Genomic DNA, 16,828 nt, shown 5'->3' on the forward strand with positions numbered 1-16,828 from the left:
TGGGGTTCTCCTCTTCACCAGGAGGACACACAGGAATTCAGTGTTCACTACCACTAGCCTTTTCTTAATCTTAGCTGCATTTGAATCAATAGGTTAAAAGAAAAAAAAAAAAAGTAGAAATGCAGATAGATAGCATGATCACAAGCATTTCTTTCTTTAAAACCGTACTATTTTCAGTCTGATATCTTAAGGGTTTTTTTTTTCTTAATAATACAATCTATATAGCCACATGTGATCTCTCCCCAGCCCAAGCCCCCAAGGTAAAAGTTAAGGCCAATATGATTATGTACAAAATAACTCACTTTATAAAAGTTCATTTGTGTCAACAACAGAAAAGTAATACAATGGTATTCACCAACAAGCATCCCATATCAAGTAGATTTACATAAGCATTGCTACAAAATAGCTACAAAAAATAGAGCATTTCTAAGCAGTTCTGGCTGCCAGTATAACTGAAAATAAACACTTTTCTAAACTGTGGACAAAAAAGTGTTAAGCTGTTTAGTTAACCCTAGCCAAGATTTTTTGTGTAACAAAATACATACTCTCACTCAACATCACATTTTAAAGTTTTGTTTTTAATACCTAGTTCCAGCAGATTTTTTTTTTTTTTAAAAAAACAAGGACTTCAGTTTTAAGTTACTACCCTAAACAGAATAAATAGTCTGTAGATCAGATGAAAAGAACTATTAGTCAAAAATGAGTTGCAAAGTAAGGTATTTTTCCAGTGATAGCCTATAGGGCTATATTTTGCCACTTGTCAAAAGATTTTATTTTAAACATACACACATAGACCATATATTACACTGCTGTTGTATGTAAAAACAAGCAAACAACCCCCACACACTCCCCAAGCATGTAGTTCACATGTGGATGTGGAAAAAGGATTAAACAGACTCTCCAGAGGCCATTAGTATGCATAAGTTCCAACAATATTATCTCCTCAACCTTCTGAGAAATTAAACCTCCCAAAATTGTGCTAATCTTCACAAAAAGAAAGGCCAGTTCCTAGCATCAGCAACTAAAATACATTAAATCCCATTGTCAAAACATGCAGCTACTATAAAACCTGGCACAAAAGCATTAAATATATCACATGAACTCAGATTTCGAGATGAACGATCTTCCTGAACTCAGCTCATTGCACACTGAACATAAACAGCAATACATAGATGAAGGCGTTAGTCCTTGAAAGCATTAAAATCAGAACTTGAGAGATTTTTATAGTTGGCATAAGTCTGCAACAGCTAAAAGTTACAAGTTCTATAAGCTTTTACAGAGTTACTCTGAAGCACACAATTACTAGATTTTAAACTGTTTGACAATTTTCTCCAGTTTTCTCTCTTTATAAGAGTACCTTTTTAAAGTCATTTTTTGATCCTGCAAACTAATATTTCATATAGTATAAGAAATGCTGTTGTGAAAAAAAATCAGTAAGATGAGGCAGCTGCAACATTAACATGCACCCAGATTAACACTAAGAGAAAGTTTAGGTAGTCTAACTTTCAGTGACCTATTAAAAGCTTACTTTAACTAAGGGGACTCTTTCCCTAAAGGCAACAAAAAACCCTACCCCAACCCACCCACAGTTCCCATTCTAATTTTGTTTTAGAAGAGAAGAATTACTTTTATATATTCTGTACTCTTTAGCATGGAATCTATCAAACCAAAATATGTCCTAATTGAATCTTTCTTGAAGAACAGTTGATAAAGGTAAAAAAAACTCAGTTATAATGTTTCATGTGGGAGACAATAAATCGTAATGGTTTGAAAGTCAGCAACATGGAACGTACCTACAGATTTGTGCAGAGCAACAGTAGCAGTTATTTACATGTTCAGGGTAGTTAACTGTCCATTATGAATTAGTCTTCCCCTGTATAAATTAGAAAACTAAAAAAAGTCAAAACTGGGAAGACAGAAATTCCCATTATCTTTTAAAGTTCAAGTAAAGATATCTTTGCAGCACTTCCTTTAGACAATAGCATATTGCTCATATAAAAGGTCTCTTATTCTATAGAAGTCCTGACAGAGACAGCCTTCCAATCCAATGCGTCCTGTTTCAGTCTGAAACAAAAGACATGTTTCAATTTACTATCTTTACATAAATGAGATGCTTAACTTTCATTTAAAATATACACAATGGATTATTTACTGAAGAGTTTAAGACACAGAACACCTACCCTGCGAACAGCCACCAGGTTGTTGCACACAAGCACTCCTCCTACAAATTCTGCTTGAATACCTTCCCGCAGAAGAACTTGCTTGAAGTCAGACAGTCTTGGCTCATTCATAAACACAGACTGATGTCCAAGAACCTTTAAACAATACACACAATTTTAATAACTCTGCTACAGCCTTACACTTCTCCAGATCTCATTATTGGATTGGCAGCAGCATGGCCTATGGACAGGCTACAGGACTGTAAGTTAGAAAATTGGTTCCATTTCTGTCACTTGCAGCAAGACTTTTGCAGAATAGGAAGACCTTAGAAGTCATCCATTAAGCAAAAGAAAGACTTCCTTCTGTGTTCACGCTGAAGACAATTGTAAAGCTGCCCCTGAAGATCCCTCTTGCAAGTCATTACATGCCAGGGACAGAGCTGCAGCAAGCAGTACTGCTGGCAGTACATATTCCTAGGACGCTTGTCATAAATCAGGACAGCCTTTACAGCGCTCTCCCAGTTTATCTAGCTCCTAGAACAGACTACATTTAGGAGTGTGCAAAAGCATCTTAAAGTAATACCAGGATTAGAAAGCATTTTATTAATTCACTGAAAAAATAAAATAATATCTACTCATACATGCAAAGTATTTTCATTTAAGAGTGAAGATAGAAAGATTAAAGAAATGAACTCCCAAGCCTCTACTACAGAGGCAGATACGCATGTATCTCAAAGATGTGTATTTCTACTTACAGTATATGAGGCATTTTCCACAGCATCAACAAAACATACTAAAACCCAAGAGAGACTAAGCACCAACTGGCTTCCAAAGCCACAAGTACTAATTACAAATATGAAACAAGTTACATTAATTGTGATCTTATATCCACAACTAGATGGTAACTGTATTACGCTAGGCACTTAGACACAAGAGAATCCTCACTACAAAAAGCTTAAAATCTGGACAAAGAACAGTAGCATCTTTAACAAAGAGAAAAAACAAACAAGAAAACCCAGTTTCAGTTAGACTTTCATTTGAACAAGATCACAATATCAAGCTCTAAGAACTAGAAAAAGACATCTGAACAAAGAACTCAAAATCCAAGCCAGTAAAGTTTCTGTACCTCATGAGGTGGCAGAGGTTCCAAAGTAGGAATGATCTCACTCTCCTCACACATTTCCTTATCATCATCACCAAACAGGCTTTTCATGGCCTTTTGTTGTGCAATGACACTGGAGTCTGAAGAAGGCATATCCACTTGTATCTCTAAGTCTTCATCTTCCCTCAGCTCCCCCTCTTCCAAAATAACTCCAGTGTCCACTTTTGAAACTCGCATGTCCAGAACACCATCTATCCAAGCCAACTCAGCATCTTTGGCTTTACAGAACTGAAGGGAGCTGACAAGAGAATCTTTTAACCTGACCTAGAGTGCACAAAAGTAAAAGCACTGTTGATTTCACAGAAAATGCAACAGATCATATTTCAGAGTCCTTACTCCAAGCTTTAGAAATTAGCAGTTTTCCTCTCAGTGTCCCTCTGCACAGTCTTGATTCATAGTCCTTCAGGGAGGGAAAGGAGGGAATCAGTATCATCAAGGCAAGATGTTCAATGCTTACAAAATACAATGTGTGTAGCCCTCATCTTACTACTTGAAAGTAAGAGAACAGCAACTTCTTTTTGTGCTAGTTAAAATAAAAAGAACCTTTACGACTACAAGCTTGAGTTAAACTTACAGTGAGAGCAATCAATTCCCTTTAAAATCATCTGAAATATTTTTCTTTGTGGCCAAGGGGTTCCTCAGTTGGCCTTCGTAAACTTAAGGGAAGATTTTTCAGATACATTCAGGTGAGCGAACAGCAACTCTAAATTCCAACCCTATACGCAAGCAGTAATTAATATTTTATTGTAAGAAGGGATTTTGTAAAAATCAGATCTTAAGGGATTAAAACATTAATTTACCCTGACTTATCTGGCAAATACCAAGATTTTAACCCCATTAGATAAAGCCCTACCCTGTAAGCCTGCTATCCACATGAGATTGTGCGGGATCCCAGTAGCAGCATCAGGGCTGCAACTGTATGAAGGATATTGCAACTGATGAAACTACATTTGCTGCACAGTCCATCCATAAGACACTGACATTTCTGATGCCTCACATGTCTTTTTCCTAATTCAATGTCTCTAAACTACTTCATCTGTTCAGAAAAATTCAAGCAGAAGAATAATCTAATTCTATGCAGAAGATATAATTTCCCCTTTACAAAAATAAATAAATAAAATATGAAGCTATTAAAATTCTATTCAGAGAAATATTTTGCAAAAAATCAGAACCTTGTCATTCCTTATAAACTAAAAGCTTAAAAAAGCTTAAAAGAAAAAAATAAACACAGAAAACACTGCTGTTTTAAGAATGGCAGAACAGGATAACTTTGAATAACTGGAAATTTCCACTTCTACAAAGTTACAGATTTTGCTCTGGAAGAAAATAATTCTGCAGAAGTACCTCTGCTTCAACAGTTCTACCGATGTTTTCCTATAACTTCAGCCATTAATGTTTTCTTCCTTTTTAAACCACATGTGAGAGACTCTCCTCCAAACAACTTCAAAAGTTTAATCTGGGACATAATTTCCACGTGTTTCACTCAAATTCTCCAGGTTCTCGTTTAGAGCTTAACTAAGAAAATTAAATGCAATACATTATCACGACCTCACTTTCTAAGAACCATCACCTTATTTGGGGGGGGGGGGGGGGGGAGGTGCGCCACGGGAAGGGGATGGCTTTATTCTTAATTTTTTATTTATTTTTAAGTTAACTGCTCCTAGTTTTACATGTTCATTTTTAGGCACTGTTTGGATATGAAGGATCTCATGCACAGACTTTTTTTGTTCTTTAAGGCTCTTCTTGAGTTTCCAAAAGCAATCATAAAATGGAAGTAGTATACAGCGTGCTTCAAATATAGACATTAGAAATATATTAAGAATTCAGTAAAGCAAACTGATGTTCCCATGGACGTGAGCCTTGCCTTTTGCACCATGAGTAAAACAACATTAATCTCATGTTTAAGTTTTTGAACACTGCTTATAAATAATATTCACTTGAGTATAACAAAAAAGTTTACCCAGGAAATAGAAAAGAACTACTAATGTCTTGATCCCACAAAACTGAATGTACACACATAGTATATTTCTTCTTCTCCCAAAAATAGACAGCCAGTCTGTCAATATAGCTCTACTACAGTCCACACTACTTACACAAGTAAAAAATTTTAATACCTCACCTGGTAGATGTGAGTTTCACTGGTTGCATCTACAGTTTCATGTAGTTTGGGCACGTAAACTTTAATATCTTTTCCGCCAAAAGCTCTGCAACATTCTGCAAGGTCCTGACTGGCCTCAGGCGGTCCATGGACAATGATCAGCTGTCTTGGTTTCATTTGGTTAATGATTTTTTTAATTGAGTCACCATCTGAACGTCCTTCATAGTCAATATATGTAACTCTAGCTCTAGTTTGAATTAAAAAGAATAACATTTTTAATTTAAAGATTAAATCTTTGAGTACTTTGAGTTATTTTATTTAAAATAGAATATACTTTAAAAATATTACACATAAGCAAAAGGTGCCAGCACAAGGTATATTTCACAGCTGCTTAGCCATGATAGATCAGTAACAAAATACAGGACTGTCAAATATCAGCATGCATGTATAGCTTAACACTATAAATTCTCCAAATTCACTTAAAGTTATTCAAAACATCACATAAGCATAGATTGTATCTGAACAAGTTCAATCTTTTCTAACAAAATATATACATTTGAATAACTGTGCTGACACACTGTTGCATTGCTTGCTCTTTGTCTTCCAGCCTCCCACCTGTCCTCATCACATTGGGGAGGAACTGTAAATTTCTTAAGAGTGGGAACCAAACCAGATTCTGTACTGAGCTCCAAAGACTATAGAGTCAGTCAACCAGGATTAATCCGAAAAAAGAAATTTGGACGCCTTCCCGCTTTCCTAATTCCCAACCAGCCTCTTACCCGATTTGCACACTACCCATGCACACTACACCACTTTAAAACGGAGGCGGACTCATGAAAGTCTAAGACTCACTGGGTACATACAACAGCTGCATACAATTCAGCATGCATACAACACTTTCCCATTAAGAATTCTGCAGAGATCCCCATATCATACCACCTTGCCTTGCCAGCAACAGCATCTGCACACACTGTAAGCATCTTCAAACACTCATCTAATATCAGAGACTTTGGAGGGCTGATCTGGGAGATGCGTGGAGTGGAATTCTCCCACTATCCCTTTATATCACACAGGTAACAAGCAGAACCCAGAGAAAAAAAAACAGCATGCAAAATACCTGAAATACTAATTAACACCATGATAGCACATTTTCTTATTAGCCCCTCTAAAAAGAAAAACAAACAAACCACACTACACACAAAGAACTATCCTCCTGTTGCATGAGGAGTAAATGAATAAATGGAATCACTACCCACTGTCACAATGTTAAAAAAACCCACACTTTTAATTATTTCATATTTCTCTTTATAGTTGGAGAAAATAAAACCAGGAGTTCCATCTGCAAAAAAAAAAAACTTTCTGAATGTGAGTGACCAATAAACCCCTACAATACAAGAAGGCTCAGAGGAGATGGGCAGGGCAATATGCCCATGAAGCTCAGGGAAGAACATAGGGTGTGACTGACCACAGCTGTTGCAAGAAAGCCGACTATCTCAACACAAAGGGGACCAGAGGGTGGCCTTTGTTTTAGATAAACAGCTGTGTCAGTTGAGTGAAAGAACTGGTTGTGTGTTTCTCCCCGAGTTAATCAAGAATGTAAATCTCTCCCCGAGTTAGCCACACCAGCATGGGGGAAGTGTATACCTGGCTCAGCCAAACAGTATAAAAACCAAACAACTAACAAGAGAAGTTTGAAGAGAGCAAGAAGCTTGAGCTGGTTTCAACGCATGTATTTCTTCTGAGCAACTGGGGACACCCAGCACCATGACAGTGAGCACAATATAGAGACCAGTGACGGAGATCCATTTGCATTGTGACTGAACCGTGTATTGCAATTGCTTTATTCTGCTAAGTGCAACTTATATTTGCATTGCGACTTCAGTATATTGCTGTATCACTCTGCTAAATCAAAAGTCCTGTGTAACAAATATCTTCAAATAAGTAAATCTTATATTACACATGACACCCTCCACACGTGGAATGTCTAAAAGAAGCTTGTCAGAGAGTATTAGACTAACACTGGAAAAGAGACAAAGCAACCGAACACTGGCTGTAATGCACCTGCCTTCTCATCAGCACCCTCTTAGCCATAAAATTACTTAAAAGAAGAACAAAGCCACTCACTTAATTTCCATGGATTCTGTTGCTGAAATACATTTGGTAGGAACATCTGATAAATCCTGGTCCATAGGTTCATCTCCATTTGTTAAACCAGATTCTAATTTACTTTTTTCTTCTTCTGTTGCTTGAAGTTCTGGAACCAGAAAATCCTCAGGTCTATAGGATGAAAGGTGTTTTGTTTTTGAATTGTCTTACAGTAACACCAAAGGACTACATATTATAGAAACAATGCCTACCATATTACTACTGAGATGTTTTATAAATCAGTGCCAACAGTTTTATTACACTTGCCTTCAATATACCCACATATAAATAGAGCTCGTTTGGAAAAGATCACCTTTGTATCTTAAAAAAAGAATCTGAATATCTTGTAGAACACTAGCAAATGGAGGGATTTTAGCAAGCATTTCATATATCAAATAGGGCAAATATTGTTAGCTTTTTCTAGGATAAATTACGTTTCTTCTTAAATACCTATCATTTTCATAAATTTATAATAAAAGCAGGAATAAATCAGGCTAAAAAAAGAAAGAGTATTTTTACCTTCTCCCTTATAAAATAAAAACAAATAATTGCCCAGAGGCAGAGCACATTCTAAAAAGGTCTGAACACAGGCCAAGGACCAGCACTGTGCAGTTTCAATCCTATCACAAGCCTCCCATGAAACTTAGTGCAAACTACCTTAACTTTTCAGTTACTATGTTGGAAGAGCAGGTAATAGTTTTGCAGAGCAGAGATAATACTGATTTTAAATTATTTTTACTTTTGAACTATTGTATAGCTACTCTATATTAGTAAGCATTACTACTGCTTTTCCCACATACTTGATAATCTCTCCATATTCGTCCCATTTAATTCTTTCCTCAGGAGCTGGAAACATGGGATAAGACTTCTTTGCCTGTTTGAAGAAGCTTCCTTTTCGGCTACCTTCACCTTTCATCATCAAATCATGTTTGGTCTTATGTACAGTTGGCTGATCAATATCCTCTTCAGCATCRCTCTCATCACTGGAATCAATATCTGCCCTGAAATGACATTAAAAAGGCATTTTCTTTTCGTGTTTAATATTATATAAACACACTGAATGGGAAATAACAGTTCACATAACACCGACCATTTTCAGCAGGATGAGGCCAGTTTATATATCTGAGAAAATGCTCACAGCCAAATAGCAGACAAAACAGGTCCATCATAAAAACAAATTAAAGACAATCATCCAAAACTCCTGAATGCCCTCAGGCAAGCCTATTATTTGTATTTATCCCTGTACATAGTTGAACCAGCAGGTTGATCACAGAAATCTCAACTCTGACAATAAAAGCAGAATGCAGCAATAGCCAGTATACTTACTCCTTAGACTGTTCCAACTTCTTAGCTGCTTCTTTCTTTAGCTTCTCCTTTTCTAGGTACTCTTCAAGTTCTTTTCCTTCCAACTTGACACGTTTTCTCAACTATAGATAGAATAAAAATGAGTATTATTTTTGAGTAGCTGACACAGCTTTAATACTTTTCCTATGTATTGCTGATAAGGTAAGTACCAAGAGCAAGTACAACTCATTTGTCACATAAAAGACAAAATTTTGCAAACTTGTGCACCTTGGCATGGCAACACCATAACAACATTAGAAAATAGTAGAGACTTCCTTAAGAAAAAAAGGAATGCTAAAAATATTAAAATCGATCAATTTACTTTACAAAAATTCCTCAGACAAAACTCTTCAGGAATCATCTCTTGTTTCAATAACTGAACAAGGCAAAGCTGAAGTTACACACTCAGATGAGCAGTGCTTTCCCACTCTTTCTGATTGGGTCACTAACATCAAACAAAAACAGCTTGGCAAAGTCTAGACTAGCAGGCAAAGCAATAGTTAAGTTTGGTTGCTTATTTTTCTGCAAGTCAAATTAGAGGCTAGGTCACTATGAATATTGCTGAATTCTAGTAATGGTGTATTCACTGCAATCCTATGCTTTTACCCCAAAAACAAAGAAAGCTGCATTGTCAGGAATGAAATTACCACTGAGATCAGAAGGCTATACACTCCCATAGATTATCAGACCAAAGCAGGCACAGGTATTTTAATTGAAAATTTGAAAGCATGACTAACATTTAATTAACTGTGTTCTTTTAATTTCTAGCTTTCACTTATTTTTCTAATTCTGGTGGAATATATTCTACTCTTTTGACTTGATTCTCCCGTCACCCAGAAACAGATGATTTTCCATCAGGAATATTGTTATCTGCACATCAACTGCAAGCAGAATTTTTTCAATTATAACAAAAAGACAAAAGTGTTGTCTTAGTATAAGTATTTTAAAACAACTACATGTTCATGTCTATGGAGTATTAATTCCGCCACATCACCAAAAAACATTTTACAAGTTTCTTAATATAAGTACTATTCTCATGAAAATTTATCTGCAACTGGTTAAATACGCAACATACTGATTTCATACGTCCATTTGCCACTAGAAGTATTTTCAGTAGGCCAAAAACAAAACTAAATTCAGTTTTGATCACATTCCCCCAGATGGACCACATCAAGAAGTCTGAGTTACAATGAGAAGAACTCTTACCTCAATATCTATAACTTTTTCAGAAGGATTATCAATCAGGAACCGTGCTAATGTTCCGGGTGTAGTGCGGTACGTTAAAATTATAGAGTTTTTTGAATCCTGGCACCACTGAATGAAGAGATCTCTAGAAAACCCACACTCTAAATCAGGTTGACTAGCAAGAACAACTTTTGGACTAGGCACTCGAGCCAAATCAGACAGACTATGACATAAGGAGAGGTGGCGGAACTGAAAAGGATTGTTTCTCTTGTCTTCAAAGCACCTCATCAGTTTGTCACTCATCCATTCAACCTAAAATATGTATTAAAAAATAAGTTATCTATAGGAACATATAAGTTCTAAAATTATGTACAAACCTGGCATTAAGTACAGGGATGCAATATGCACATTTACATTAATGTTTTTACACATACTGAGAAAACAAAGTGTAAATAGCATAGAAACCGGTACTTTACGTTCTCTTTTTAACACCTGTAGCCATGCTGACAGGTCTCATGATAAAATAAAAACAGAAATCAATATCGAGAAGCATGCCCAGAGTCATGCTTTGACTTTGTGTTACTTGATGAGACAAACACCCCTTCCGGAATAAGGACAAAACCTGGTACTTAGCCTATTTAGCCTTCTCTTTAACAGTTTGAGAGAGAGAGAGAGAGAGAGAGAGAGAGAGAGAGAGAGAGAGACAACCTGCTGTTGGATACATAGCCTGTTACCCTTTTCATCATTACATTTTCAAAACAAACCTGTGATTTAGAGAATTCCACTACATTGTAGCTGACGTTATTCAGAAGTGCTAGTGAGTAGACTCCTAATCCTGCATCTTTCGTTCTCCATATCTGATCAAGAAGCTGAGCAAGTTCCAGAACTCTGCCTGCTGTATCCACAGCTATTAATACATTTCCATCACCTCGTAATGTCTCCAAAACATTAGCTGTGGAGAAAAAATAAATAACAAAACACCTTATACTTTGAACCATAATTAAAACATGACGCTTTTTTGCTATACTCCACTAGCAACCACAATCAAAAGAAAATTGAACTCAGAAATAAATTAAACTTTAGGTCTCAAAACTGTATTACTATTTTCTTTTTCCCTTTTTTTTAAAAAACTCCATTTTCCTGATTTTTAATAACGTGATGAGGAAAGTTATTTTAAAATCTCTCAAATCAACCAACACTAGGCTAAAATACACAGTTTTCAAATAAAGTTAAAAACATGGTGCAAATCACTGTTCTTCTGAAAATGTTTTACCCACAGGATTAGTACCATCAGAAAACAATAACTCAAAGTTTGTTAAATTTTAATGAAGAACCTTAATTTGGATGCTAATGAACTGATTATAGGAAAAGAATTTACAATGGCTAATAAAACAGGTTATTGTTATTTTGAATCCCAAACACAATACATACTCAGCAGCTGTTCATCCCTTTGCTTCCTCCTAGGCTGTACGTAAGTGGCATTAAACGAATCTGTAATAAGCAACGAAGGCCTGCTCAACATTTCCAAGGAACATCCATTCAGATGGCTGTGGAAAAAAGGCAAACCTCACTTTTTGCAGTTCTGTTTTACAAGGAAAATAGACAGCTAACTTCCAGATGTTTACATGTACAGAAATCACACTCAACTGCTGAAGAATAGAGTCTCACATATAAATGAAGGAAAGAACTACTTAAAGAAAGACTCCAGGTCAAGAATAAGAGGATGTTCAAGAAAAGTCAAAGTTTGATTAAATAATTGCGAAGAGATTAATGTCTAGCACAGATACCTTTGTTAAACTGAGTATGAATAAGAACAGTGGCAGTTTCACACGTTTATTTTTTCTACCTTTCTCTCATTCACTGAAAGCTTTTTTAGTCTTATTTAAATTTGGCTTAACACAAAATATAAAATGTATTAATGAATGTTAACCTGAAAAATTATCTTACTTCAATATTTTCTTGGCCATTTCCCTCTTAAATAAGCATGTTAAAGAAGGAAAATAAGGCATGGGAAGTTTCACAAGTTCTTTGTCTAAGGTAGAATAGGTGCGTTTTTCTCAATTTTTTACAAGAGTTTAAAAGCAAAAAGCTTCCCCAATCTAAGTACCAGGTAGTCTTATAGATGATTTTGTCTATTAGAAATTATTGCATGTTCTATAGCACCCCAGGAATTTTTCCTAAAAGGTAAATGTTGTGTCCCACCCTTAAATACAATTATGATACATTAGTGTACTCCAAATTCATATCCATCTTGATAAGCTGAATTTTATACACTTTAAAGGTTTCCTCTTCCCCCCTCCCCCCTTCTAAAGCAAGATGGTTCCTGAGAAGGAGAAACCAGGATAAGTAGTAACTTCTCTTTATACACAGCAAAGAATTTCTGTGTTGTTTTCTTTCTTGAAATGGCAAGAAATGGTTTTCCAAACTGCAAGAACAAATGTTTCCTGCTTCAAAATTACAAATAAGTAAATCTGAGGGGAATGAATAAACCCAAAGCTGATGTGTTTCAAATTGATTAATCTGAACAAAAGAGAAAGTAGTGGTCTTATGATACCTGGAAAGGCACTGCTACTTCCAAAACTGTTTATCATGTACTGCTAAATTACGCACACCTAACACAATATGCAAGAAATATACTTTGCTATGTTGAACGTACATCTCCCTCTTGTGGTTGAAATCAACTGCATAAACAATTTCTTCCTCTCCATCTTTGACGATCTTCCAGATTGTGCCTCCTATCATGTGACCAGCTGGCAATGGTGTGATTGACAGACCATGTCCTTTGCCTATAAAAAAAAGTAGTTTTAAAAACTTTCAATATTTCAGGAAGACACACATGCACTAAAATCTGTTTTTCTAAATACAAGACAGTAATTTTAAAAAATTGAACATCAAAACTATTGGAAAAAAGTCAAATGAAGTATGAAAATCAGTAATCTATCCCTCCTTCCCATCTAACCAATAACTTCATAACATTAAAACTTTTTTTTGCAATTCACTTCTACTCTGCCTCCAGAAAGAGAAATTAAAGTGAAAATCACTTCTTCTCTCCCCCTCTCACCAGTTCCTAGAGGTAGAGCTGCCCAGCTGCTGTAACTACAGACCTAAGCAACAGCAAATTACATAACAAACATAACATACCAACACAAGTGCACCGGTGAGAGGCAGGCCCCTCTCCCGTACAATCCAGAATATTTACTATATCATTCACTGTCTGGGTACTTACAAAAACACATATAAATTACACAGACTGGAATTTCACCTGAACAACAAACATGCAAGCTGCAAAGAGTTCCAGGAAGGGTGTCTGATGTGCTGCAGCACAAGTCAGGGATGACAAATCTTTTCAGCACCTGGTGATAATTTTTAAAGCACTGTTTCTCCTTGTTATTGGTGCTAACCTTAGTCTTTGTCAGTATCAAGCTAGACCACCCATGACAATTACTCACTGTCATTGCTGTATTCCCTCAGTTTGCATAGGAGTGCACAGCTTTGGCAAAAATTAACACACATATTATCTTTTCGGATGCATCTATCAAGTCTTTTTGAGTCACTTTGATTAAATATGGAAAGAGTAAGGTGTTATAAAATAGTAGTTCACTAAACCACTTACAGGATGTAAAAACTAGCAGCACAGACAGAGTTTTACTACAAAGTTAATACCCTGAAAAAGGGTCAGCAGCCTTTCAAGGATGATTTCCCATTTCTATTTTTCTTTTTCATATTACACGGCAAGTAGTTTGGCAAGCAACATTCAGAAACTGGGAGATGATGCAACTCAGACAAGCTGCTGGTAGTCAGACTAAGTATCTTTGTGCAAGACCAGAACTTCCATTTCATTTTGGTCTTTAAACTCAGCAAGAGCAAAAAGCTGCTGATTCTCAGAACGCCACAGTTCTCAACATTAAATCATACTAAGTACTATTCAAAGTCTCCCAAGACCTCCTTGTTAAATCATCCAAACACTATAACTTAATATGGGCAACCTATTCATCCTCTGGAGAACCTTCCCTTTTGCTCCCGGTTACTGAGAAGTTGTCAAGGTACCTACCACTAGGCATGAGTAAATGCTTTTTAGAGACATAAGCAAACTCCAAGAAAAGTTAGAAAAACCACAAGAGAAAAACAAATGCTTCAACAGGCTTTGGCATAACCTCCTCTTCATTACTTAAAACAGAAATTCTACCCATTTCCAAATACAATTACTGAGGCAAATCTTCAGCTGATACAGAGCAACACAGTCCTACTGTGTCGGGCTGTGTTCAGGGCTGAGAAATACACATTCAGAGACCTACTCCTTTTTAAAAAGTTACCTTAATTTGTAGTGAAAGGTAACAGAGCCATTAAAAGATAAGTCACTTATTGAAACTTTTGCTGACAGAGCAACTTTACCTTTCAAGTTCACAATCTGAGAAAACTTCAGCTGTTGTATTTTGTCAAAGGCTGCATCTACATCATCCAACGTAAAGAGAGTGAAGTCTTCTGTATTATGGCGGGACTAAAACAAATAAGAAATAAAGAATATTCAAGAACCTGAGCATTCTATCATATCAGAGATTTTGTTTATGAAAATATCAATTTAAACATACCTGATAGAGATCATACATAAACATCTGTCCCATTTTATATACAGGAATAGTTGCATAAATGGCGCAGTTTAAGCCCATTTTTCCAACTGCATACGGAAGCGCACCAAGATGTAGAGGGTCAGGATGAGAAAGAAGAACAGCATCAACCTGGTGTACATGTCTACAAGAAAGAGACAACAGAAGGAGCTAGTGAAAAGATAAGTCTGGATTGTGTTCTATACTCCCTATTACAGCTGTTTTGATAACAAGTACACAATCTGAATGTCAAATGAGAAAATATAAATCCCTCTACATCTAGAATAAAATTTTTAAAAACATAATTAAGAAAAACTACAAATACTTCCAGACATTCAAGAAACATAAGAACTTAAATATGCACTCTGAAAATGTAACTTCAAGGCCAGGTCACATAATAGCTCTTGAAAGTTTCACATCAAATTCTTGACCTATCAACACCAAAAAGTACATTAACTGAAGGGCCAAAAATATTTTCAGTGCAAAGACACATTATAAACTGTTCACACTTCAAAAACTGGTTACACATTAATCCAAAACAGACTACAGCTGTTATTCAGATGAGCAATGCCAAGTAAAAGGACTCAAAACTCAATAAACCTTAAACTGATACAGATGAAATCAAAATGTTTCTTTAAAACTGGAAAAGGTCAAAATTATCATTTAAAAATGATACATGGATTTTTCTTATTTTCTTTTATAAGATGGTTCTTCTTGCCACATGTTTTGTAAAACAAGAACTCAAAAATTTACTGTCTATCATGATTGAAAAACATGAAGCCCTGAAACAGATGCAACAAGTGAAAACAGAGATTGGGTTGACAGACTCAGAAGTCTAGCTTTTTGTTCCCTTGGCTAGCAACAGAAGCACCCACCATTCTTCTTGATGGACATTCTTCCTAAAAAGGAGGTTTAATTGCTTCTCAGGTAACACACTTAACAAAACTTTAGAAGCTATCCTTAGTACAGGATAATCCTCAATTAAAAGACTTCAAACATTACAAGTACGTTAATGCTGAGAAAAGTAAATCTATAAAAATAGCATGACAAGGCTTAGTTTCTTTCAGAAATTCCCATCTTTCAGGCCTAATTCTGAAAACAATGTGTGCATCAGGAAAGCTCCTCACTGTAAACCTGCAGAAGTTCAGTACAAAACTCTAGACATGTTTGTTTCTTTGCAGGCCTGGGACACTAACAGAAGCTTTCCTCCAGACTGACAATCCATTAAACCTGAAACAGGAGGCAAAAGCCAAACCACTTTATCTTCAGCTTACCTGCTATGAGAATTCTTTTATTTAAACTTAGTTAACCATTCTATATTAGTTAGAGCCAAGTTCCGTCTCCCACAAGCTGAGTTCTGTTATGTTTATGAAAAAACAAAACATCCAAACCAAAACAAAACCAGAGGAAGTTTGAGAATTACAGTTACTAGATGTGACTCATCAACTCACAAGGAAAAGAAAACTTTTTACTGGAAATGTTTTATGAGTCATTCCTTTCAAATAAAGGATATTTTCAAATAAAAAAAAGGAACAATTTTGGATTTAACATTTTCATACATATAAAAGCAAGTGACATTTAAAAAACTTCTGAAAAGAATAAGACTTTTTTTAAAAAAAAAATACTTACTTTCTTAGCGAATCAATAATATCCATAGAAAAGTTTTCATCCCAGCCACAGTCCAACAGAAACCGAAATTCATCTACTTGCAATAGATAGCACAAGGCAGATTCCTCCTGCACCCCTGAAAGCGTGGTTAACTTGATAATCGATGTCATTTTTCTCTCCAGATGTTTGATCTCCAGAAGAACTATTCTGAATGAGAGAAAAAAGCTTTACTAGCTAATCCAAAGGAAAAGTCTGTTTATTTAGATCCATCTCTAACTTCTTAGCTTTCTGAGGACATGGAGGAAAATGGTTTTTACCTATTATCTCAAATACTGCTGCTGGTTTTTAAGCTATTACCCAGCTTTTAATCCGTCACATTTTAAACACGGGAAAAAAACACTTTTTATTTGCCCCAAGGGGATGTTTTTAACCTAGCAGCACAAGCGTAGGGCCTTTGTTACCCCTAGGAGAAGCCGCCGCTAGAAGCGGGGCAGTGCGCAGTGACTCCCGCCTCGGCCGGGCC

At 36.0% G+C, this 16,828-nt stretch overlaps 1 protein-coding gene across 3 annotated transcripts in view; it reads right to left on the minus strand.

The window, feature by feature from the left end:
- Positions 1 to 282: 282 nt before the first annotated feature.
- CPSF2 (cleavage and polyadenylation specific factor 2) overlaps positions 283 to 16,828 on the minus strand; it is a 17,042-nt gene continuing 496 nt past the window's right edge. Inside the window, exons 1-15 of one of the 3 annotated variants that reach the window (XM_026079336.1) lie at positions 16,623 to 16,797; positions 16,327 to 16,512; positions 14,683 to 14,842; positions 14,486 to 14,591; positions 12,750 to 12,879; positions 11,525 to 11,640; positions 10,858 to 11,045; positions 10,115 to 10,405; positions 8,891 to 8,991; positions 8,365 to 8,565; positions 7,544 to 7,696; positions 5,441 to 5,666; positions 3,286 to 3,585; positions 2,181 to 2,315; positions 283 to 2,064 (exon numbers count right to left, since the gene is read on the minus strand). In XM_026079336.1, coding sequence (XP_025935121.1) covers positions 1,972 to 2,064; positions 2,181 to 2,315; positions 3,286 to 3,585; positions 5,441 to 5,666; positions 7,544 to 7,696; positions 8,365 to 8,565; positions 8,891 to 8,991; positions 10,115 to 10,405; positions 10,858 to 11,045; positions 11,525 to 11,640; positions 12,750 to 12,879; positions 14,486 to 14,591; positions 14,683 to 14,842; positions 16,327 to 16,475 — 2,349 coding nt within the window. In that variant the 5' untranslated portion in view covers positions 16,476 to 16,512; positions 16,623 to 16,797 and the 3' untranslated portion in view covers positions 283 to 1,971. Of the gene's footprint in view, positions 2,065 to 2,180; positions 2,316 to 3,285; positions 3,586 to 5,440; positions 5,667 to 7,543; positions 7,697 to 8,364; positions 8,566 to 8,890; positions 8,992 to 10,114; positions 10,406 to 10,857; positions 11,046 to 11,524; positions 11,641 to 12,749; positions 12,880 to 14,485; positions 14,592 to 14,682; positions 14,843 to 16,326; positions 16,513 to 16,622; positions 16,798 to 16,828 lie in introns of those variants that run through there. The other 2 variants (XM_026079335.1, XM_026079337.1) reach the window with 2 other exon arrangements.

The sequence above is a fragment of the Apteryx rowi genome, unplaced genomic scaffold (assembly GCF_003343035.1).
Source record: "Apteryx rowi isolate R43461 unplaced genomic scaffold, aptRow1 scaffold_5, whole genome shotgun sequence".
NCBI lineage: Eukaryota > Metazoa > Chordata > Aves > Apterygiformes > Apterygidae > Apteryx > Apteryx rowi.